The following is a 23491-nucleotide window of genomic DNA, read 5'->3' on the forward strand; positions in this document are numbered from 1 at the left end:
TTTGTTATTTCCTTTTAAATTTCTTTTCTTTCACCTCTTCCTCCTTCTTTTCTATTACATTGCCTTATTAAAGAACCTGAGGTAGTTGTCTTACAAACTGTCCAACATTCTGAATTTGCTGATTATCTTTTTGCAGTGTGAGGTATATAACTTATTCCTTTATTCCTCATACATTTTCTATATGTTGCAAATTAGTGGTAAAGGTTGATTAGATTAAGCTCTTTTGACAAGAATATTTAATAGATAATGCTATGTATTTATTGTATCTCATCAAGGACCACATAATGTCAACGGGTATCCTGCGATTAGTGATACAAAGTTTGATCACTTGAATAAGATGATGATTATCAGATATCTCCATTTTAGATTACTTCCCCTCCCCCCCCCCCCCCCCGTGCGATTTGTCAATTATGTGTGTGGTGATATTTGGCCCCATAATATCCTGCTCCCCTAACAGCTTTTCACTTAAAGTTTTGATGTTTGATGAGACTGGCCTGAATGAATTATTTCATTTTGGGTTGCAGAATGAATGGTGATTTTCTAACTCTTTCATTCTTTCTACATTTATTAAATGGAACTCTTAAAAGAGTTTTCCCTTAACGGATGAATTACATTCTTCCTAAGAGAGAGTAAATGCTTAATTCTTTGCTTTTAGTTACTAATTTTCAGAGTAAGGAACTAGTGTAAAAGTTGCCTTCAATGTGGCAAATTAGTTTTTTTAAATCTTTCTTTTATTTAAGTATCACTATAGACTACTGGGTTTTTCCCGTCTCTTCTCATTCTCTTCACCCACCCCTTTTCCCTCTTGTCTCCCTTTATCCATGGCGACTGCAAACTCTCTCCGTACTCACGCCTGGGATTTCCAATCTTTCCGCTAGGGGCCACTAACTTCCTCCCTGTTCTTACGCTGCCGCTCTATCATAGACTTAGCCATCGGCTACAAGGTATTGTCTCGTTGGTGCCGACGCTGTCCACGGAGCCGCTCTAGGCTGTAGGGAGGCCGTCCGCATTGCGTGGGGAAGGTTTGGACGACGCAGTCGCCTCGCCGGCCCCCGGGGCGGTTAGCGCTTCCGGGGTCGGAGGGTGCGCGGGGTTGAAAGCGGGCCGCTCCGCCCCGTCCCCCTCCCAGACCAGCAGAGGCAGCAGCCGGAGCAGCCGCAGCCTGCGCCCTCTCCCGCCCGCCCGCCCTCCGCCCGCCCGCCCGCCCTCCGCCGCCCTCCACCCGCCCCGGGGTCTCTTTCCCCCTTCCTCCTCCTCCTCCTCCACCCCCCCCTTCCTCCTCCGCCCGCCCGCGGGGCCCCCCTCGCCTTCCCGCCCGCCCCTATTGTTCCGCCCCCGGCCTCCCGCCCTTCCCCTTCCCGCCCGCTCCCCTTTTCCCCTCAGTCGCCTCGCGCCTGCAGGTAAGCTTCAAAATTCTCCCTCCGCCCCCGGCTATAGCTTTCTTTCCACTCTTGCCATCTTTCTCTGTGGGCTCCGGTCCTCGTCACGAGCCCCGGCCTCGCGTAGTACCGCGTGAGCGCCTACCCCCTCAGTCTGCCTGGCCGGCCATTCACGCGAGGCCCTGGCTCAGACGCGGCCTAGTAGGCCTCGCGCAAGGCCTACCCCCCTCCCCCCGCCTTTTCCCGGTGGCGGCTGCGCAGGAGTCAAGGAGGGCGCGCGCGCGGTAGGGGGGGCGGCGGTGGATTTGTTGGTTGAAGGGGGTTGGGGGAGGCGATGGCCGGCTTGCTGGCCGGGCGGGTGAGCGCGGCTCCCCGCGGGGGTCAGGCGCTGGCGCAGCCACACGAGGAGGCGCTACTAGCCCGGCCCCTCCCCCTGGATCGCAGCGCCCCCCCCCGACCGAGCCGTTTATTTTTTTTCCCTTCTCTCTTTTCTAGTGGAGGGATGGGGGGGGCATTTTTTAATTGGAAAATGCTTGGGTGACCGAGGGGAGGGGGGCTGCGGAGTTAAAGAAAGGGTAAACGGGCTCCCAGTTACCGAGTTATTCAGGACGTTTTCTCGGGGTAACGAATTTTGAAATTACAAAATGCCTGCCGGTATAGACCCAGGCCGAGCTATTTATAGGAGAAGGGGTAATGGACTGCAGGATTAACAGCTGGATTTCTGGGATTGGGTACATTTATATTAACCTAGGCGGGAGAGGAATGACAGGGATTCTTGGATGTTTGGAGTTAGAAATGCACGTCTGTGCCTTAATCAAGAAATGGCTTTCTAATAGGTTTTTCAGTGTTCCTGCTCTTTTGAACTTGTGTTACTGTGGTATTTGAAAGTGATTCCAGTTACATTTGAGTGGGGATAAAGAGTTAAACTGCCAGTTTTTTTTTTTTTTTTTTTTTTTTTTTTTCAGCCATAGCTTATTAAAAAGTCATTCTTAAAGACGTAACAGTCTCCCTCGCCCCCCCAGCACTGTTGTTTTTCCCTGAGTGAAAAGTGTTGAATTCTGGGATTTTGCCAACAATTCTATTTTGACAATGGGGGAATGAGGTGCTTTGGGGATGCAAAGTCTGTCTTTTAAAATAATCATATTTTGGAGGTAACCACAAGGCAGTTTGCCATATACAGAATGATTTGGCAGCAACTTAAACATTTTAAGTGTTTAGGGGATGGGCTTTGTGTTGGAACAAAGTTAAAACAGTGGCTGGTTTGTGAAGGGGGAAACTTAGCTGAAAGAGAGATCATTGATGTTGACTTTCGAAGGGATGGTTGCTAAAAACCTCACTGGTGAAATTTATCAACTTTGGAGAACCTTTTTAAAGCTAATGCTATTAGGTCCTAAGGAGGTATCATAGGAAAAGGTATATTCACAAATTCTCTTTCTATGTTTGGTTAGTTATTCCAAGACAGAAATGTTAGGAATATTGTTTCAGATGATGGGTGGGGAAAGAGCTTTCTCTGTAGGAAAGGTTTATTCCTGCTGTTGCTTAAGACAACTGTACAATAAATATTTAGCAGTAGTTTTATTTTCATTGTTTTCTTTGGAAGAAAATTTAAGATTTAATAGATTTGAATAAAGGTGGAGTGGTAACAAAGATTAATACGCAGAAGCAAGGCAGATTTTCAAATATGAGTGATTATCAAGTTGGGTCAGGAGAGGGGATGGGAGAAAGGACTCAGGATGTACTTAATGTATTGAGCCTTTTCCCAAAGGGGAATATGGAATCCCAGCCTTCATAGAGGCTTTTCAGATAGTGCCATTTTCAGTGAGGTTGTTGATTTAAATCTTATTAAAATTATTTGGTGTCATCTGTCAACATTTGAAATTGTAATGTGAGCTATCTCTAAATTTTTTTTTTATCTAGAAATTGCTGCAAGTAAGAAAACTTAATGTGTCCTTTCTTGCTCTCAACCTGAGCGTGCTACTTAACAGGGAAGCAAAAGGTCATCTGTCTGTCTGTAGTTGATTAGTTTGAGGTCTGGCCTCATGATTTCCAGGTGTTTCTGTATCCTGTCGAATCTTATTCTGTTGAAGGACAACTGGTGCACGTTCAGCAGTTCCTTTGCAACCATTGCGGATTGAAGGAATCTTCCTCCTCCTCAGAGTCAGCGGAAACCTTACCATTAAGGACAGCAGACTGAAGAGTCTCTTTCTATACTCTATCAGAACCTGAGCTGTAAATGGTTGTCATTAGTGCAGTTGTGCTGGGTGTATACAAGCTTCCCGATGGATAGGCTGTCATATAAGGAAAAGAGTCAAAAAACATTTGTAACAGTGAAAATGACTTTGGGAACTATTTCTCCTATTGTTTTCCCCTTCTGATTTTGGTCATGTTTGCATTTCAGTTTTTGGCTTCACCCCCACCAGTGACCAAAGACTTGACCACTCAAAGTCCAGCTCCCCAGAACACTGCTCGACATGGACACCGGTGTGATTGAAGGTGGATTAAATGTCACTCTCACCATCCGGCTACTTATGCATGGAAAGGTATGCACCAGCTTGGGAAATTGGGTCATAGTAACTGCTCGGGGAGAGGCCAGGAAGAGAGGGCATGCATCTTGGAGCTCATCAGATTAGCACTGTGGGGCATCTGGCTTTAGCAGTCTTCTCTATCAGAGTAGATGAGAGTGTAGTGGGAAAATGGACAGACTTTAGTAGGAAGCTCCACTGAGCAGGAAAGGCTTAACTAGAGGATGGAGCCAAAGACTCTCATACCTGGATAATAAGATTTTCCTCATCGAGATTGGTGTAGCTTGTGATAAATAGATAACCTCTGCCAAGACAATTTTGGGAAACTATACAGATTTGGTACTTCAAAAAATAAGTTATGTTAAACACAGAATAGTATTTGATTATTTCTGAATCATTATTCCTTCAGTATTCTTTGGTACCTTCAGTTATGTTTTGAACAAAGAAGAGAGTAAGCCTCCCTACTTCTCTTCCTAATAAATCTGAGTTTTTCCATTGTTTTGGACAGTTAAAAATTCCTTTTTATGATATGAACACTTGAGTTTCCTCTTATTTGACGCTAGTTTTCTCCATTGCAGGAAGTTGGCAGTATCATCGGAAAGGTAAGACTGTTTCACTTCAACTCTAATTACTATTTAGTTAGTCTTGGTTGAAACAGCAGTTGGAGCTCATTCTTGACTTTTCTTCTTACAGAAAGGAGAATCAGTTAAGAAGATGCGTGAGGAGGTGAGTTATAGGGGGCTGGGATGGGGGGCTAGTTTAAGGGTTGTTAAAAGCCCTTAAAGGCAAAATTTTTATTTAATGAGCAATTAGAAGGAATCAATAGGAGAATCTGGTGTTTTTCTGGCCTGGTTATTTGTAATCACATAATATGCTGGGAAATGTAGTTCCAGTAAGCCTCAATTCATTCAAGCTTTAAGGCAGCTTCTGTAGTGTTGAGGGCAAACATGAGCAATGTTTGAAATCCGAAATTGGCTTGTGTTAAGATCATGCATATAGGTAGCTTCCTTGGTCATCTTATTTGGGAGGGGCTGTGTAATCTGTATATGCTCAGACCTTTTTGTCTGTTAACCTCTTGGCTTTGTTTTTTTAATCCAGAGTGGTGCACGTATCAACATCTCAGAAGGGAATTGTCCTGAGAGAATTATCACTTTGGCTGGACCCACTAATGCCATCTTCAAAGCCTTTGCTATGATCATTGACAAACTGGAAGAGGTTCGTTTTCACTCATTCCCCCCCCGAATCTTCATTTTAAAGAGCTTCTAGATAGCTCAGTGATTTTTCTAAGAGCTTTCTCAATTGAAGGCCAGACTGGATCATAAATCTGTAAATGGGTCCTTTACAAACCTCCTCTTCAGTGTTCCCAAAATTTAACCGTAAGTCACTTGAATCATTAAAAGGACTAGCTTGACTATTACTGAGGACTCAATGTAAAAAAAAAAAAAAAAAAAAAAAGTGTGAAAACCCATTTTTTATTTTTATCTTTTGACCAGTAGTTTTGAAGGTATGATGGTACTGCATTGGTAAACTTCATGTCCTCTAATTTATAGTTGAATGAACTTAAATAAATGTGCTTTTGTTAGGTGCCCTGATGAACACTAATACATGCCATAAATAACATATCTTTCAACCTTGGGTGCAGTTGGGATTTTTAAGAAATTCAGTCTGATAACTTTGTGTCAGAGCTATACTTGGAGGAAGAGAATATGTTTTATAGGTTTTCAGAAGAAAAATATCAATGCCAGTTTTTTGGCAGAAGGAAGTTTTGTTTTTGTTTTTTTGTTCACCAAGATCCCTCAACCTTCAGATACTCTACAACCATTGCCCTAGGTCTTCAGCCTCCTCCCCCTCTTCAGTAATGCTGCTAATCATGCATTTGACACCACAGGCAGAGGAGAGCTATTGGCTGCTGCTTGGTTGGTGGTTGGATACTTAATGGTGCCTGAAATTTTATCCTGGCCAAGATCAGAAATGTTATCTTTTGACCTGCAAGGCTCTGCTAATCCAGAGCTTGAAGCTTAAAAAACATTCAGAAAATTTATTCGTACTTTAACATGTCCTTGACTTTAGGGGCTTATGTTTAAGCACTTTTCAGGTCTAGCTACTACATAGAGATTAGGCTGAGAAGTGATGTTTAAACCACTTAATCTTCAGAGGGCTAAATTTAACTAGGTTAAAACCATGACTTTTTGGAAGTAGCATATTATGGGAAAGACAGTGGGCTTTGGAGCCAATACAGTCCTTTAATTTCAAATCTACAGCTTTTTAGATGTGATTGGGACGAGTACTTGGCCTCAGTTTCATTGTTTATATAATGGTGATTTTACCAAGAAATTAAAACAAATAGAAACACTTGCTTAATCTTTCTAATTTTCTAAGAGAACAGAATTGGTTATTTGAATTTGGGGTTGCATTGTTTCATCTGAATGTTTTAATTTTGACTTTGATATTGTTTCCCTTTACAGTCAATTCTGATTTCCAAAACAAACACTTTTCTTCCTCCATGAAAGAAACTGTATTTAGGGATAATCAGAGGAAGTTTGTAGGTGTTTTTATCTTTAAGGAAATAGTTGTTTTGGGGGTGGAGGGGGTAATATTTGAACTTTTGTTGATGGTAGATCATGACTGAAACGTCCCTTAAAAGGTTAAATGGTTCTTTTATAGCAGTTGTAGGTCCCAGGGATCTGCTTAAACTTAGATTCTTGTGTTCTCATTTCTTTTTGAAGGACATCAGCAGCTCTATGACCAATAGCACAGCTGCCAGTAGACCCCCAGTAACCCTGAGGCTGGTGGTCCCTGCTAGTCAGTGTGGCTCTCTCATTGGGAAAGGTGGTTGCAAGATCAAGGAAATACGAGAGGTTGGTGACTTTTGTGGTCTTGAAAATGTTTATTCTAAATGTGGCTTTCTCTGTTAATAGCTCTTAGTATGGCTTGGAAAAGTTAACGTTTGCAATGAAGGTTGTTATTAAAGTAGTAGTCCTAGACGATTATGATTTAATTGTGTATTGGGAAGAAAAGTATTACACAGTTGACACGTGTATATAAATAATGTGTAGGATGGTTTTTGTTTTTGTTTTTTGGTTTTGTTTTTACAATTCATATATCTTAACAGTAAGACAGAAGGTTAACCAGAATTTCTGTTGCATATGATCTGTTTCTATTTTTCATTTGGCAATTTTTCCATGAGACTATATGCTTTTTTTGTGTGTCTGAAGAGATTAGAGTTTGATATGGAATGACAGCAAATATTTTCCTTGGCCAAACACCTAAATAGCAAGGGGAAAACAGGAAAGTATATTAGGATGTAGTTGTAATCCTGCTCCCTTTTAGGCTGGAATTTACATTGAATTACGGAAGCTTTTAATAGTATCTGGGAGTTACTAAATTGGATATTGGAATGAAATTTGAATGGCTTCTAAAGGAGTTTTTGGGATCATATTGTGCATGCCAGAAGAGCAGGGATTTTGGTTTTGTTTGATGTATTCCAAGCAACCTGGAATGGTGCCTGGTGCATAGAAGGGGCGTTATATAAATATTTGTTTAATAAAAGAATGAAAAGTGGGTGATATTTGTGGGGACTTTGATGGCTTACGAAGCTGTCATTAGCTGAAAGAAAACTATCTAGTAGGACCTTTTTCTTGAGAGCAGCTTAAATTTAGGCTGTTACTGACTTCCAGAGGCTAATTTATTTATAACTGTGATTAAACAGTCCTATCTGGAATAAGGGAAGAGTGGGAAGGGAGGATAAAAAGGGTAAAATAGGAAATGGGATAAGTATCGCTGCTGTAGAATTACTGCTTGGGGAATTGGAAGAGCATGAATCGTTTTTCTCTGATTTTTAAAAATTTTCTTTCTACCCCAAAGAGTACAGGGGCTCAGGTCCAGGTGGCAGGGGATATGCTCCCCAACTCAACTGAGCGGGCCATCACTATTGCTGGCATTCCGCAATCCATCATTGAGTGTGTGAAACAGATCTGCGTGGTCATGTTGGAGGTAAGCCCTCAGGCTCATGCTGAGAATGGGGGGAGGGTGATTGTAGGGAGACAGACTGATCTATATTTAGTAAGACTAGAATTAGGTGAAGCTGTTAGAAGCCTCCAGTGGGGGTGGGGAAGAGGTTCTGTGAGTTCATATTTTCCTCCCCCCCCCCCCCCTTTCTTATAGTCTGAGCAAAAATAGAAACTGTTAAGCAGCCCTGATCTTTTGGTTTACAGCAATTCTAGCAGGGTTGGTAGGGGAAGATTCACTACTTGGTCTGAGTGGACAAAATATGTAACTGGGTTCCAGAGAAACTGAGTTAAGTTGCCTTTTGGATTACAGTATTTTGGCTATGTGCAACTTTGACGTATTCTTCAAATTAATTTCCATGTTTTAAGGCAGGATTATATTCAAAATCTTTCTATATGAAAAAAAACTTACCTGTGATGGTGTTTATGAATAATTTGTGAGGTCCTGGTAGTATATGCTATCCAGTTAAAACAAGAATAGCAAAATTAAGGGAAAATAAAACATTTAGAACTGCCATTGAGATGTTCCTATATTCATGAGAAAAGGATTTTCCAGTAGAATTTAGGAAAATGTTGATCGAGCCTTTGAACTACTTACCGTGTATATTTCTCTAGGCATAATATTTGGGTACTTTATTTCATTTCCTGTTTAGGCCAAAATGTAAGATCCTAAATTACCAACTTCATATATACACATAGAGGTTTGTCATGTTCATTAGTTTTATTTGAAAACATGGAAATAATGCGTAAATTATTACAGGGGAATCTGCCTTGATGAGAATTAGTGTGAGCTGTGTAGTCCACGGACCCATCTTAACTGCTTTAAAGGCAAATAACTGCAGATGATTTGAGATTAGATCTAGCCAGAGACAACGTTGGTAGGTGAGGGGATGGAAATTAATACAGTTTTTAATATAACTGACCTGTGTGAGCTTAAGCCACACAGCTGAAGCAGCTTTGAAACCTTATCTCTTTTTGTTTTTTTCCCCTCTGACTCTCTCCCAGTCCCCCCCGAAGGGCGTGACCATCCCGTACCGGCCCAAGCCGTCCAGTTCTCCAGTCATCTTTGCAGGTGGTCAGGTAAGAAAATTCTTATTGGTGGGCTACAATGAACAAGGATTATATTTGAAATGTAAACTTTGCCAGCAGCACACCAGGCCACTCTGCATGCTTGCTGAAACCTATACTCTGGCCATAGTTTGACCTGCTTTTAGTTTTATTTTTTGTACTGGAGAAAGCTCTGAATGCCAAGCTCTTAATTTTTAGCAGGCAATGGGAGTTTTGTAGGCACTCGGAAGAGGTAATTTACTTGGTAATTTAAGGTGGGTTGGGTTAGAAGAAAGGGTTAAATTGCCTTGGTGTCACTACTTCTTTCCCTTCCCCCCCCACCCCATCCATGCTTTTTAATGTGTGGGGTGTTCTTTAGAGGTCTGAATAAAAGTAGCAAAGAATTGGACCTCTGAAGGAGATTCTGGATGGTGGTCTCAAAATTGGGGGGTTCCTAAACTTGAGTGTCCTACAAACTTCCCCTCCCCCCCCACCTCACCTCCCCTACTCCTACCCCTTCACTCCCAAACTCCAGTGTGTTGTTCCCCCAGACTCTTAACCTCATAAGCTGGTTTGAACCCACATGGCATAACTGAAACCAGCCCGGGGTAAGGGTTCAGTGTGCAAGAATAGAAGGGGGAGAGCATGTTGGGCTGTGGTGCTATGACCTTTGGTGTTAGAGTAAGAACACCAAAGCACCCCCTTGGCCTCTTTCTACTTCACCCACCTAAACTCTTGATCTTTGGCATATGGTTTATTCTGAAGTTAGATTTTTATGACAAGAGCACGGGTTAGACCCATGGTAGTTTTATGCTTTGTTGTTAGTATTTGAGGAGTAGGTAGGTCAGTTTTTTAAATGTTGGGGTTCAGGTTGAAATAGTGACCTTCATTTTGGTGGCTGCCTAAGCAAGCAAGTACATTGTTCAAAATGCCTTTTCCCGATGAGGGGCTGGCCTGTTACAAGCACACTTAATTAGTTCCATCTTGTGTTTGAATTGGGGGAAGCCTAAACGAAGTCCATCCCATTCACATTCTATTTTGAGTTGGCATAAAACTGAACAAGAATTTGGGGACTTAGTTTGTCATGTGCTTCTGGGAGCTTTCACAAGAAATTAATCATGTCACAGTATTAGCTTGAGACAGTGTAGTACCTTGCTTTATAGAAACTGGATTGGTCAAAGGGTTCCGACAGTCTGGATAGGCAGGATAAACAAAGGCCCAGAGTCAGTATAGTATAGCAAGGAGGCTTAGCCTTAGGAGTTTTCCCTTCTCCCCAGGAACTCCATGTTCCTGCTCTTCTGGATTCTTCCACTCCCATTTGGGATTGTAAAGAGTCCCATGCTGCATAGCAGCAATTCTCTATAATTCTTCATTTCCCTTTCCTTTCCTCCTCTTTCCACCTCCCCCTTCTTACCTCTTTGCTTCCCCCCACCCTCCCCCACCCTTTATTCAGTTGACCACCCTCTAAAGGCTTGCAGCTTCTTTCATGAGTGGCCCTTATTATTCCCACGGGCCTTTTTAAATGGACCCATTTATGCAACGTCCACAGATGGACCTGTATCTTTTGTTCCTTTGTGACAAAAGTGGGCTCTATAGGGGTTCAACTTAATCCCACAGTGACCAGTAGCTGGCATCAGCTCTGTTGCCCCACCCCTTCATTCTTACTGAAAATAGCCCAATTGTGCAGTGTGATACCTGCCACAAGGTAACTTTTTTTTTTTTAAATTCACTGATTGCAGCTCGTTTCAAATTGTGTCGTGAGCTCCTTTTTAAAGGAAAAGAAAAAATTAAACAACTTTTTTTGTGTGAATTTCATGCTGGTGACAAGGTGCCGGATTGACAGCCCTGGAGACTGAAATCCTCTATTTATCCACAGGACAGGTACAGCACAGGCAGCGACAGTGCGAGCTTTCCCCACACCACCCCGTCCATGTGCCTCAACCCTGACCTGGAGGGACCACCTCTAGAGGTGAGAGGGGATGTTCAGTCTCCAAGGCTCACTCAATCCTTCCGCCTCAGCCGAGACTGCCAACACGCGGGGGGCCAGTGGCGCTGGTGATTTTTGTGCTGTGGACACCACCTGTCCACGGGGACCTGGACTGACCCCCCCCACCTCATTTCACACAGGCCGCGTAGCCCACCAGATGGTAACACCAACTCTTTTTTTTCTTTTTTTTTCTTTTTTTCCTTTTTTTTTTTCCTTTTTTTTTTTTCCTTTTTTTGTTGTTCAACCCTTCTTCCCCATCTCCCACTCTTCCTATCCCATTTTCACCTTCCCACCCCCCACCTGGGTGCACTTTTGGGGGTACTGGCCACTGTGATGTGAAAAGCTTCACATCCTGTTAACCAGCCACTCCTTCCCCTCCCTTCCTGTTCCTCCTTGTCCCCCACCCCATTGCCCTGAAGACCCAGCTCCCTTTTCGGAGGTTATGGTGTGGGGGGAGGAGGGTGTAGTGGGAGCTGCAAGTGCCTTTTATGGAGTGGGAGGTGGGAGAAGGTGCAGGATTTAGAACACAGTGATTTATTTTATTTATTTGTGTTCCTGTGATCAGCTCCCTAGTGTTAGGGATTAAACTAGCTTCTAGTGCACTTAAGGTCTTTAGGCAGATGTAGAAAAAAATTAGATAGGGAAAGGGAAGTGTTATAGAACATGCTGTATAGGTTTATGCAGATACAAACATTCATGTCACCATGATTGGCATAAGGGTTGGGGTGGTTGAGGGAAGAGACCATTTTCCTCCTAGGCTGTCTTGTACAGAGGGAGAAAGGGGGCTTGGTCAATCGAGGCATTCCTTAATCCACTTCCCACCTTTTCATTAAGAAACAAATGTGTATTTTGCCTTTGATTGCAGGGAACTTGGCTCCCTTCATAGGCCTCCTGGAATAAGTCATCATATTTAGGTTTCAAAGAAAGCCAACTCAGGTCTGACTGTATTTGTGAGATACCATCTACTGCCTCATTCTGTGGCCTCCCCCATCTTTAGTTCAACTCTGGCTTCCTGGCTAGTTGAAATCTGTCTCCCCCTCTCCCTCTGGGTGGCTGTCCCTGATTGGTTTTTTTTAATAGGAACTGTTTTCCTCCTTTTGTAGGCCTATACCATTCAAGGACAGTATGCCATTCCACAGCCAGATGTAAGTTTTGTTTTCACTTCTTGTTTTGAAAAGTTCCCTTTCCCATCCAAAATTGTCTCACTCTTTCTTCCACATAGGCAGAAGTGAGTTGGGTCTTAAGCATATGGAGTATTGTTTTCCTCACAAGGTGAACCCCATCTTTTGGCCCTTAAATAATCTGTAATTAGGGCATAGTAGCACCTTGTTTGCCTTCTGATAATGTAATCACTGGAAATTATAATCCAGCAAATTATTAGATTCTATTTTATCCTGTTTTCCAGATTACTGTGTCTAAAAAAGAAATGTTCTGTGGTGTATTATCATTTGTTATTCCAGGGCACAGTCTAAATTGACAGTGGACTGACTGCATCTCTTCATGGAGTCCTTTCTGTGGGGGAGGAGTGGGAGGTTGGGTTTGCCCTTGGGTACTGTACTCCTCAATTTGAGGTGACAATTTAAAAAGCATCTGGAGGGGTGGAAAAGGGGCTTATTTACACAGGGAAGAATAAGAAGCTGAATATTTGGGAATTCAACTCCATAAAACCTTTCTTGCCACTAAAAACTCCTACTTAAAAGTGCTGGTATTCAGATTTCCTTTAAGGGCATTTTCTTTCTGCACTTTTCTCTATCATTACTAACCCTTTCAGGTGCTGAGCATTAGACTTGGGAACTTGGGTTTGGTTCTTGGTTAGTGTTTGGCCCAAGAGAGAAAGTAGCCTTGAGGAGGGATTGTTGTAGAACTGCCAGGGTAGTGTATATATAGGTGAAGAAGAAACGCTGTAGAAATCTTTTGGTGAGGGGGTGCTGAGTCCAGTTTGGTTTCATCTTAATCTTTCTCCTCCTTGCAGTCTCCCTGCCCCCTCATCTCCTTCCCTCCTCCTGATAATGACAGAATCCTGCATGGTGTGTTTCCCTGGCACCACTGCACAGTTTGTTTACCTAGCCTGTCTGTGCTTGTCCCTGGGGCAACTGTTGCAATGGCTGCAAACACCTTCATTAAGTAGCCCACAAGGGGATGGTTGTTGGGCAGGTGCTGCTGCTTTTCTTTCACACACCCAAAATGCATTCATTCTCTTTACTGTGCCCTTTCTGTTTCTAACCCTTACCTTCATATTTTGCCCCATCCCCAGGATTGTGGTATAAGCCCCATCCTATGTTGTAGTTTGAGTAGTAGAGTCAACTTTGGGGATCAGGAGCTCTGCATTTTCAAATTTGAATGTGCGTGAGCCCTGGCTCTCTTACTCTTCTAATGCCAACCTCTCCTGTTTCCTCCCTGCAGTTGACCAAGCTGCACCAGTTGGCAATGCAACAGTCTCATTTTCCCATGACGCATGGCAACACCGGATTCAGTGGTATGGATACCTCAGTGTTTATTTCTGTAAGGTGTAGTGCAAGACAGAGGCCAGCCCCAAGGTCTCAGTTTGACATCTGTTTAAAACATACTTCATTACCCAGCATCCTGCTGGTTTAAACTTGCCTGTCTTCTATCGCTAAACTGAAAGAGGTAATGTGTTTGTTAACTTGGTTTTCATTTGGGGTGAGTTATTCTAATAAAAAATAAAATTAAAAAAGGCCCTGGAAGGTTTGGGGTGAGGTCTGGGGATGCTTGTCAGGCAAAGGGTAGGCTGATATTTCTTCTAACCCATCCTCACTGCTGCCCCTTTGATCTGATTGGCACCCCCTTTCTCTCCACCAGCTATTCACAGATCTGGGTAGAGAATCCATTTGTGCCAAATTGTGTAGTTGTTTTTGTTTTGTTTTGTTTTTGGGGTTTTTTTTTTCTGTATAAGGAATAACTTGTCCGATAGGGTTAGGATGAGACCACCAAACTCATTTTCACTTGTATCTTAACAGGCATTGAATCCAGCTCTCCAGAGGTGAAAGGCTATTGGGGTAATGATTAAAAAAAAAAATCTGTAGTATTCTACTGTTATATTAATAAACTGGTGGGAGTCTTGTTTCACTGCCCATGACATACCAGCAACATGCACATGGCAGAAAGGAGCTGAGAGAGCAAAGGGGTGGGCCTGGTGCCCCTGAGGGTCCCTTGATGGATCTGGCCAACCCCCTTCTAAAAATGTTGAGTTTAGCAGCCACAGCTGAGAGCAAGACTAGCTTTGAGAGTTAGCCAGCTGACCTGGTTGGGTCCAGATGTCAGTATTATTGATGGGTATGAGTGTTTGCTAATGGGATTTTTTTCTTTTTCTTTGGAAAACAAAATAAAAACCAGAACAAATTACTGAGCAATTGAGCAAAAGACAGGGAATAAATCTGGAGAAATAAACTTTCCTCACCTGGCTGCCATTTCATTCTCTCTGACCTTCAAGTGTAGGTTAGGATTGGGGGAGGTGTTAATCTGATACAGGTATATTTAAAGCAACTCTGCATGTGTGCCAAAAGCCCATGGTACCCAGTAACAGGCATGATATTGGCACTGGTGCTAGTGAGCATCAGGTGAGATAAAATTGGAACACAACAGCAGCAGGAAATCCTAAGCAGAAAAGGGGAGCAGTGCAGAAGGACTTGGTTAGATTTTGGTCCTTTTTGAGTATACTACATTCCCTTGCCCCTTGCTTCCATCCCCTTATATGCTAATAGGCTGGGCTTTGCAGGAAATGGCATGAAATCAGCTCTTCTGAGTGTACAGAGGAACCTTTCCAGCATTATTTCTGTACCCTTTCCCCCTCTTTCCTCTTTGGAGGCTTCCAAGTTAGTGATGAATCCCAACAGCCAATGCTGGGTTTCCAGTTTGTTTCCTTCTGTTAGGTTAATGTGCAAATCAGTGGGGGGTTTGTATGCTTTGCATTGAACTTCCTTGCTCTCTTCTGTCTTTTAGCAGGTTTGGATGCATCTGCTCAGACTACTTCTCATGAACTCACCATTCCAAACGATGTAAGTATAGTTAATAGGGTTTCATGGGATAAAAAAGAGTGTTGATGCAGTGTCATGCCACTTACAAGACCTAGGGAAGAAAATGGGTTGTTTTTTTTTTTTTTTTAATTTTTTTTTTTTCCAACGTGTTTTATTTATTTTTGGGACAGAGAGAGACAGAGCATGAACGGGGGAGGGGCAGAGAGAGAGGGAGACACAGAATCAGAAACAGGCTCCAGGCTCTGAGCCATTAGCCCAGAGCCTGACGCGGGGCTCGAACTCACGGACCGCGAGATCGTGACCTGGCTGAAGTCGGACGCTTAACCGACTGCGCCACCCAGGCGCCCCGAAAATGGGTTTTTTAAAAAAGATCCCAAATTAAAAATTTTAAAGTATGTAGAATCTGAATAAAAACTGGTGGAGAAAATTGATAACACTATTGTGTTGAGGTTTCATGAGGCAGAAAGAACCTTTTTTGTTTCAGATAGAATATCCCATCGGCCTTGGCTTCTTGTATAATCTGAAGCCTTATACTTAAAGCAGCAGTTGAATGTTCTGTGTTGTCCAGCATAATAGTCACTAACCACATGTGGCTATTTAAATTGTGAGAATAATAAAATAATTACCTCAGTTTCTCAGTCTCACTATCTACATTAAATGTGTTCAGTATCACTTTATTAGTGTACAGTATCAGACAGTATGAATGGAGACCCAAGTTTTTACTTTTTTCTGAAGGAAAAGCATTCGAAATTAGCCAGAATTCTTACCGGTGTATTAAAATGGTAATCATAGCAGGATGAATTTGGCATCTTTGTTGCCAAAAACCAGAGACCTTTATTGTCCCTTGCCATGATAAACTGGTTTGTTACGATGTTGCCTGTTTTATTTTGTCTAGTTAGTACCCTGAGGAAATAAGCTGATGTTACTAGGAGTCAGTCAGCTGAGAGTTGGCTCTGACCTGTTAGTGGTCAGACAAAACAATAGGGCACAAGTTGAGATGCAGTCTATAACTCAAGTTTTTAAATCAGGAGTGAGTAGAGTGTGTAGAATGCAGATAGTAGTTTCTGTTCCCATTATCATGGACTGGAGCTATAAAAGGCTGGAGGGGTAGGATGGAATTCTTGGACCTAGCCATGCAATTCTTAATTTGGTGTGCCTTGTTTTTTTTCCTTAAGTTGATTGGCTGCATAATCGGGCGCCAAGGCGCCAAAATCAATGAGATCCGTCAGATGTCTGGGGCGCAGATCAAAATTGCGAACCCAGTGGAAGGATCTACTGATAGGCAGGTTACCATCACTGGATCTGCTGCCAGCATTAGCCTGGCTCAATATCTAATCAATGTCAGGTAAGGGTTCCCTCCCTGCCTTTTTTGTCTTGTTGGTGGCAACACAAGTAATGTGTGTTTTGGGGAAAGCTACAATGTATTACTAAATGTGGGAGTATTTGGGGGATGGGAGTGGGGATGGGTGGAGATGGCAATAAAGTTTAAGTCTAGCCCTACCTTAATCCATTTTTAGTGTAGCAGAGAAAGTAACCAGATTGTAATAAAATTGTATGGGGGAGGGGGACAGAAGGCTTGCATTTGACTTGCTGTTTTTAGGAGTGGAAAGAGTATGACTTCACTAGCAGAATAGTGCTCTGACCAGAGCACCTATAGTGACTTAAAACCAAATGTAGGTCTTTTGCTGTATGTATCATAGACCAATATTTCTTTCATTGATTGGGTTTAGTCTCCAAAACGCCCTAATTGATACAAGAAAAATGTGTGACAGCAAGGTAGTTTCTGGGAAGCAACCATTACCACTTACTCTGAAAACATCCATTTTTCTCAAATTGCAAATGTGTTCCATTGTTCACAGCTTGTGGGAAAGGGGAGGCATAGGTTTGGGAATATTTCAGAAATGTCTAGTATGTTTTCTTTCTTTTCTTTTTTTTTTTTTTCTCCCACCATCTCATACCTTAATGACTTCTGAGGTTTCATTTTTCTTTACCAAACCGAGCTGATGTTACCACACAAGATAGTTGTAGCAGGACCATTCCAGTGGGCATTCTACAAGGCATTTATATTTCTTGCTTTCTCAGCACAAGTGCTTAAGTCATGTTTTTAATTGCTTACTAACATTCTAAGCCAGTTAGCCATTGCCCAAGGGGCTTAGCCATCCTTTTTCTGTAGATTTTTGTGTAGTTGTCGTTTACCTCTGTTAAAACTATTCAGTCTTTGTTGCGCATAAAAGGTGTTAAGAGTTCAGGGGAAAGGAATTCATACAAATGAAGTCCATATTACATTTATAGTCACTGGCTTTGTATTTATTCCATTGTCTTTTATCTCCTGGTTAAGAATTTATCAATTCCCCAGTGGTTTTGACTTTTGCCTGAAGCCTTTTAATGTCTTGAGGTACTTACTAGTATTTATGTAGAAAAAGACTTTTTTGTGTCTAGATCTGCTTTCTTCTACCAAGCACATCAGATTCTTAACATTTCAGTGTGAAATGGTGGTAAACTTTCTGCATAGGCTGTTTGCAAAGGTTTGTTGTCTTGTTTCTAATTGGGGTATGGGGAGGAGTTAAGTAGCGATAATCATGTTCTTGGAAGCTGGAGATGGCTTTCTTCTGCTTGGGTAGGCTTGCTCTGAATATTGTCAGGTAGTGCTTAAATGGAAGCGGTTTGTTTGACTCCTGTACCTGGGTCAGTGTCTACATTGGAAGGAACCAGAACTTCACCAGAGTTTCCTGATTCAGTCACTCTTTTCAGGATCATCCTTATTTTATTGAATGGCTGGTTATTTAGAGTCATCCTATTTAATGAAACTGTCCAAACTGAATTTGTGTTACAACTTTTTAAAGCTTCATTTAACACCGAAGCAAAGACTACATGCACAAAGCATACTCTTCACTTCCCCATCTTGGCCCAGTTTGAATACAAAAAGCAAACTAGTTTTACTACCAGGCAAGAAAGATTTCTCTGCTTTCAGTAATGGAGTCTGAGTGTTTCTGCTCTTATTCTGTCAGTCTGAGTCCTTTCTTTATCCCCTGCTTTATGGATTGTAAGGGTCTCTGGACTTCGGTAAACAAAATGGAATCTTAAGAGGAGGGTCCCTGCCCTTAAAGAGTTAAACTTGTGGGGCAGGTTGTCCAGACAGTTCTCAGCAAATACTGCAGTTCTGCTTTAGAAACATGCAGGCATTTGGGAGCTGCCAGGTCATTACTATTATTTAGAGTTTATTTTAAGAATAGAGGCGTATTTTTATATTTTTAAATGAGGTTTTCAGCAGTGCAGAAGTATGTTCCAGTTCTGTAAGGTCTCTATTAGAAGTATGATCAGTCAAAAACAAAAGGCTTTTTTTCTCACCCCCTCCTCCTACCAGAAATGAAGCTTTCCTAGTTATCTTATCTATACTTCTGTTCTCAGCATTTTTCTTTGAAAATGCTACATTCTTTAAAGTTTTGAAATTAGTGACCTACTTTGGTTTCTTGTCCTTTCCCATCGTGATATATTGGTTAGTTTGCTGTGGAGATGGAAGCAAACTTCAGTGCTAGGGGGAAAATTTTCTAATTCTGTATAATAACATTCCACAGCTTCACAAGTGATTGGTGGGTGAGAGACATTTGTTCTTTGTTTGGAGATTGATACAAGTATTCTTTCATTTTCTACTTTGAAATCCTTTGACTCCTGAGTTGGATTCATGTGTCAGATACACGGAAGTGTGCTCTGTGTGATTTCTTTTCTCAGTCTGTCAGCTTTTCCTTCACCATAGCAGTTTTAAATAGCATCGTGGAATGGAATTTGGCAAAGTATACATTTTTAGAGGGTGGGACACAGACTTAAAGAAAGGTAGCTTATCACAAGTTGGTATTAGGTCTTCCTAATGTGCAACCAGAGGCACTTAACTGATAACAAGCAGTTTTTGTCCTGTACTTTTTCCCTTTTGTGGTCTTCCCTTCCACCCACCCTTTTTTTTTTGTTCCTTTTTTTCCTCTGTTACAGTTTAGAAAACGCTAAACCCTCCTCCCAGGCAGCCTCCGTCACGATCCCTGATCACCTCAGCATCAACCTCTCTCAACCCTCCACCCCTTCTTCTTCTTCTTCCTCCTCCACCACCACCCCCTCGCTCGCCACAGCGGGGACCTCCGACGCACCCTCCAGCCTCCCCAACCCTCTTCCGACCGCCCCTTGTGTCTCCAGTCTGCTTGGCATGAAACCCATCCCTCTCCTGGCTCTAAATGTTGTGTCTGCTGCTAAGGGTACCGGGGCTTCAGCTACCACCACCACCACCTCTGCCGTGCCATGTGTAACTAACAAACTGAAAGGCGAGAAACAGAGATTCTCCCCCTACTGATTGAATATCTTGAGGCACCCCCTCAAGTATTCCTTGGTTTATTTTGTTTTTCTTTGTTAACATTGGTGAGAACCAAACAATTGTGAGCTTGTGACCGTTTCCTTTTTACTATTTTGGGAATAACAGGGTGGGGGTGGGGGCAATGGTAACCTGGGGTTAGGTTTAGGCCATTTCATCGGAGTGCCTGTTTCAGAGTCTGACTTGTTGAATTCTTTATCTAGAGCCACAGTTCTTGCTCTTCTTTTTCATTCTGTTACTTTTTTGTAGCTTTATTCTGCATTGCAATATAACAATGTGTTAGGCTCTGTGTTAATGAATAAAAGCTTCTCCGTTAACTTTTTTTTTTTAATTATTTAATGGTTATCAGCAGGCCTTCTTGGCCAGATTTGTGTTTCTAGCTGTAATAAAGTTGCCACAGTAAGAACTTTAGTTGATTGTGTGCTGTGAAGGGTAAAGGGGTGGGGAGCTTGTGACCTGTGGCTACTCAATTTAGGGATTGTATAAAACTGACTCGGGCTTGTTTGTATCCCTGGTTAATTTAGTTGTCGTCCTTTGTCATTCCCCACAAAAGGAGATGGGCCTGCAGCAGATTAAATCCTGAGGGTCTTCCATAATTGCCATTAAGATTCTTTAGTGAGAACAGTTTCTCTGACTTCTAAAATCCCTTACCTTGCCAATAGCAGGTAACAAGGGTGTCCATCCCAGGCTTGTTTCCTCTGGTTAGTGGTTACTTTGAGGATCTTTTACAGAACATACATATAAAGAAGTTACTTCTTTACCTAGAATGAGGAGGCAAGTTGGGAAAAGTCCAATAAAGTTTGCTGGCTTTTGTCTGCGTTCCTCTGAATGAGAATTAACCCCTCTTCCTCTGACACTGGGTAGATCTTGAACAAGCAACTGTAACATCACCCAGAATTTGACAGGATTCTCCAGTCATCCTAAACCAACCCTGATTAAGTCCCTTTACCCTTCCTTCTATTCTCTGCCCACCCTTCTGTCTCCCACCAGCCCTGTCATGAATTGAGAATTCTAAACTGGGAACCTTTAAGGTCAGCTATAACTCACCAATTCACTCCCTTATCAGATTAAAAAAAAAAAAAAAAAAAGCCTTGGAGAATTTAAGTTCACAGATCACATGAGTGACTAGTTGGCAGTAACAACTTCACTTTCCCTCAAGTGTACTTTTAATCTCCCTGAAGCCTTATTTTCCTTATCCCAAGGACCACAGTTCTGCCTCCACAAAAGACCAGAAATGCTGTAGGTGTGATGGCAGAAGGCCTCTGATAGTCTTCAATTCAACCTGAATGTATACGGTTCTTCGCAAGGCATTAGAGAACTAGTGTAGAAATTCCTGCCATCTGCCCCCCCCCCCGCCCCGCCCAGCACACACACACACACACACACACACACACACACACACACATCCCATTTGGTTTACAGTGTTAAAAAAAAAAAATTAATTGCTTGTAAGTGTTGCAATGTATTATCTCATGCCATTGTGGTCCCTCAATCCCAGGTTGGCCCTATGAATTAGTAACTTGTCCCAAGTCTGCATAAACGACTAGAGGAGCAACCTGTCCAGGTAGTTTTTCTTGTTAGTTGCTGGCTGCTCCTTTATCATATGGTCCAGCTTTCCCTTCATAAGCTCTTTCTGTAGTTACAACTTAATTTTGCTGGTACCATCCCCCCCTCCCCCCTGCCCCAAGAGACCTGGTTTTTATTTTATCTAGTTCTTGATTAGAAGGCCTCTTTACCTAATGAGTGTTCCCTAAAGGAGGATTGTGGGGAAGGAAGCAGAGGTTTAAGGTGTCGACTGCCACCACCAAAGGTACTTGATGTTCAATTTTTAAAAACTTTTCGGCTCCTCCATGTGGTCCTTCTATCATAGTGTCCTTAGTGTGATTACGGTTGGGTTTTTCCCTTCTTGCCCCTTCTATACCTCCTGCCTCAATCAATGCTTAGGGTGTGTATAAATTCTGGATAGTTCTTTGAGTTCTTTTTGGTGCTAGAGTGTCATCACCTTCTTGCATGAACTTGATTTCTTTGGGTCCTAGATCTAAACTGTTCCCAGCAGCTCCTTTCCTAAAACTTCACTCCTCACTAAACTCTTTCGTTCAGGGCTTACAGTTTATGTTGCCCTAGGTCCTCCTATTTTGATGTTGGCAAGAATCAGCCCCCTTAAAGAACTATTCCCCTTTATGCTGAGGTAGAAATACAATTTCAGATATAAAACTAAATACAGTTTGTAGTTGACCTGTTTCCTGGATCTTGGGTGTCCTCATCACCCCCGTCCCCCCTTCGGACCAGCCTTTGGCTTTACATTGTTGTGGAAGGGATGGAGAGGACAAAATACCATTCATTTTCTTTTGACTAGATACCACAAATAGGTTATGACAGTTAAAGATTTTTATGAACTAAATTTAGGAATTGAAACTGTTACACATATAGTTCTGTTCAAAGTGGGAGCTAAGACTTGCTGACTGTGCAGTAATCAGTGAAGCAGGCTAAATGCTTACTTTTCCATCAGAGCCCAAAATTGGGTTCCAGGACCTCAAATGATATTTTTGAGACAGAAGGCATCGTAGCTGGGTATGTTTGGATGGAGAATTTAGCTTAAGGAAACAACAGGTTTTCGGAGCTTCTAGAATGAACTAGGGAGTTGTTGAAACATGTTGGCTTCTGCTTTTTTTAAGTCCTGAAAACTATGGGTTGGGTATAATTCTTGACCCATACTTAAACTATACTTGCTGTTCTTTTAACATCTCCTAGCGTTTAGGATTTTCTTAATAGGAATAACCTTCACAGTGCTAGAAAAACCCCAGGGCTGAAGCCTTTTTTGATGTTTCAACATTAGCCTCATGAAGCTACTTTCAGATAAATGTTTCCTAAGCTGCTTTCTATCAGTAGCTTGGGAGGAGCTAAAATAAGCTCAGTAAAGAAAGAAAAGTTGCTTCTGTGTATTGTGACCCTGTAAGAGGAGGTTTTAGTGTGTGGCATATTTTTGGAAAGCATTTAACATCTCCCACAAATATTCCAAAGAGCATCATTAGAAGAACACCCACAGTTGGTAACAGAGTCTGTTTCCTTCTGTTCTGAGGTAATTTGGCTCAGGAAGCTTGGATTGCAGGGGTTACAGGATCCTGGTACCAAGTACCAATCCAACAAATCTTTAAACGTCTCCCTTGATATTGAAACACTATGTACTCCTTCACATCTCACCAACTAGGCTAACCGTTCTTGGAGGTGAGGTGCAGCTGGGCATTCAGAAAACTAATTTGAGTTGTTTATTTTTTGTGTTACAGGCTTTCCTCGGAGACGGGTGGCATGGGGAGCAGCTAGAACAATGCAGATTCATCCATAATCCCTTTCTGCTGTTCACCACCACCCATGATCCATCTGTGTAGTTTCTGAACAGTCAGCGATTCCAGGTTTTAAATAGTTTGTAAATTTTCAGTTTCTACACACTTTATCATCCACTCGTGATTTTTTAATTAAAGCGTTTTAATTCCTTTCTCTGTTCAGCTGTTAATGCTGAGATCCATATTTAGTTTTATAAGCTTCTCCCCTCCCCCCTTTTTTTGGCTCATGAATTTTTTTTTTCTGTTTGTCATGGAAATGTAAGAGTGGAATATTAATACATTTCAGTTTAGTTCTGTAATGTCAGGAATTTTTCAAAAAAATTAAAAGATGGACTGGAGCTTTTTCTTTGTGAATAGAAACTGGATGCCACAGTGATTCATGTGGGTTTTATTCCTGTTGTCTTGCCGTTCTCTTTGCACCTCTTATGCCTCAAAGGACAAGGACCCTGCTTGGGTTTTGAATAGAAGGCTTTATTCCAGTTAAGATGTTTTCTTCTGTTTTACCACTCCATCTTTTTTTTTGTAGCCCTTGATCCAGTGTTCCCTTGAGCCTTCATTGCAAAGTGACCTAATAGCTGTTGCAAGCTGGTTGTGTGCCCTTTGTCCGAAAGTTTGGGGGTTACATTTTCCTAGGACTTGTCTGCAGAGAGTAGGCAAGCACTTCCACTGGATGGGCGGTGGGGTGGGGAAGGAAGGATGCACATGCATACTTCGGAAGCAGTTGGATGCATGTCTGACTGGGATTCAGGTGGCTGGGCATGTCTGTCCTGTCGGCCAAGCTAAAAGACCAGTTTTCCTGTTTTGAATAACTATTCATTTACAGTTCTCTTCATAAAAATGGGTGTTGTAACATTTTCTG

The 23491-nt window shown here is 42.2% G+C and overlaps 1 protein-coding gene across 22 annotated transcripts; it reads left to right on the forward strand.

Moving 5' to 3' along the window:
• The first annotated feature begins 1194 nt into the window (after positions 1-1194).
• PCBP2 (poly(rC) binding protein 2) lies at positions 1195-23008 on the forward strand. Of its 22 annotated transcripts, none has more exons than XM_081796172.1 (15): positions 1200-1400; positions 3778-3919; positions 4480-4503; positions 4595-4627; positions 5000-5116; positions 6628-6759; positions 7766-7893; positions 8901-8988; positions 10832-10924; positions 12046-12087; positions 13346-13418; positions 13921-13959; positions 14903-14958; positions 16113-16282; positions 18922-19608. In XM_081796172.1, the coding sequence occupies exons 2-15, from the start codon at positions 3851-3853 to the stop codon at positions 19271-19273; spliced, it is 1416 nt and encodes a 471-aa protein (XP_081652298.1). In that variant the 5' UTR covers positions 1200-1400; positions 3778-3850; the 3' UTR covers positions 19274-19608. The 22 variants fall into 22 exon arrangements, with proteins under 22 accessions (XP_081652306.1, XP_081652304.1, XP_081652305.1 ...); XM_081796174.1 differs by having other exon boundaries at positions 14906-14958; XM_060657444.3 differs by having other exon boundaries at positions 1202-1400; positions 7766-7894; positions 8914-8988.
• The last annotated feature ends 483 nt before the right edge of the window (positions 23009-23491 follow it).

The sequence above is a fragment of the Panthera onca genome, chromosome B4 (genome assembly GCF_046562875.1).
Source record: "Panthera onca isolate mPanOnc1 chromosome B4, mPanOnc1 haplotype 2, whole genome shotgun sequence".
NCBI lineage: Eukaryota > Metazoa > Chordata > Mammalia > Carnivora > Felidae > Panthera > Panthera onca.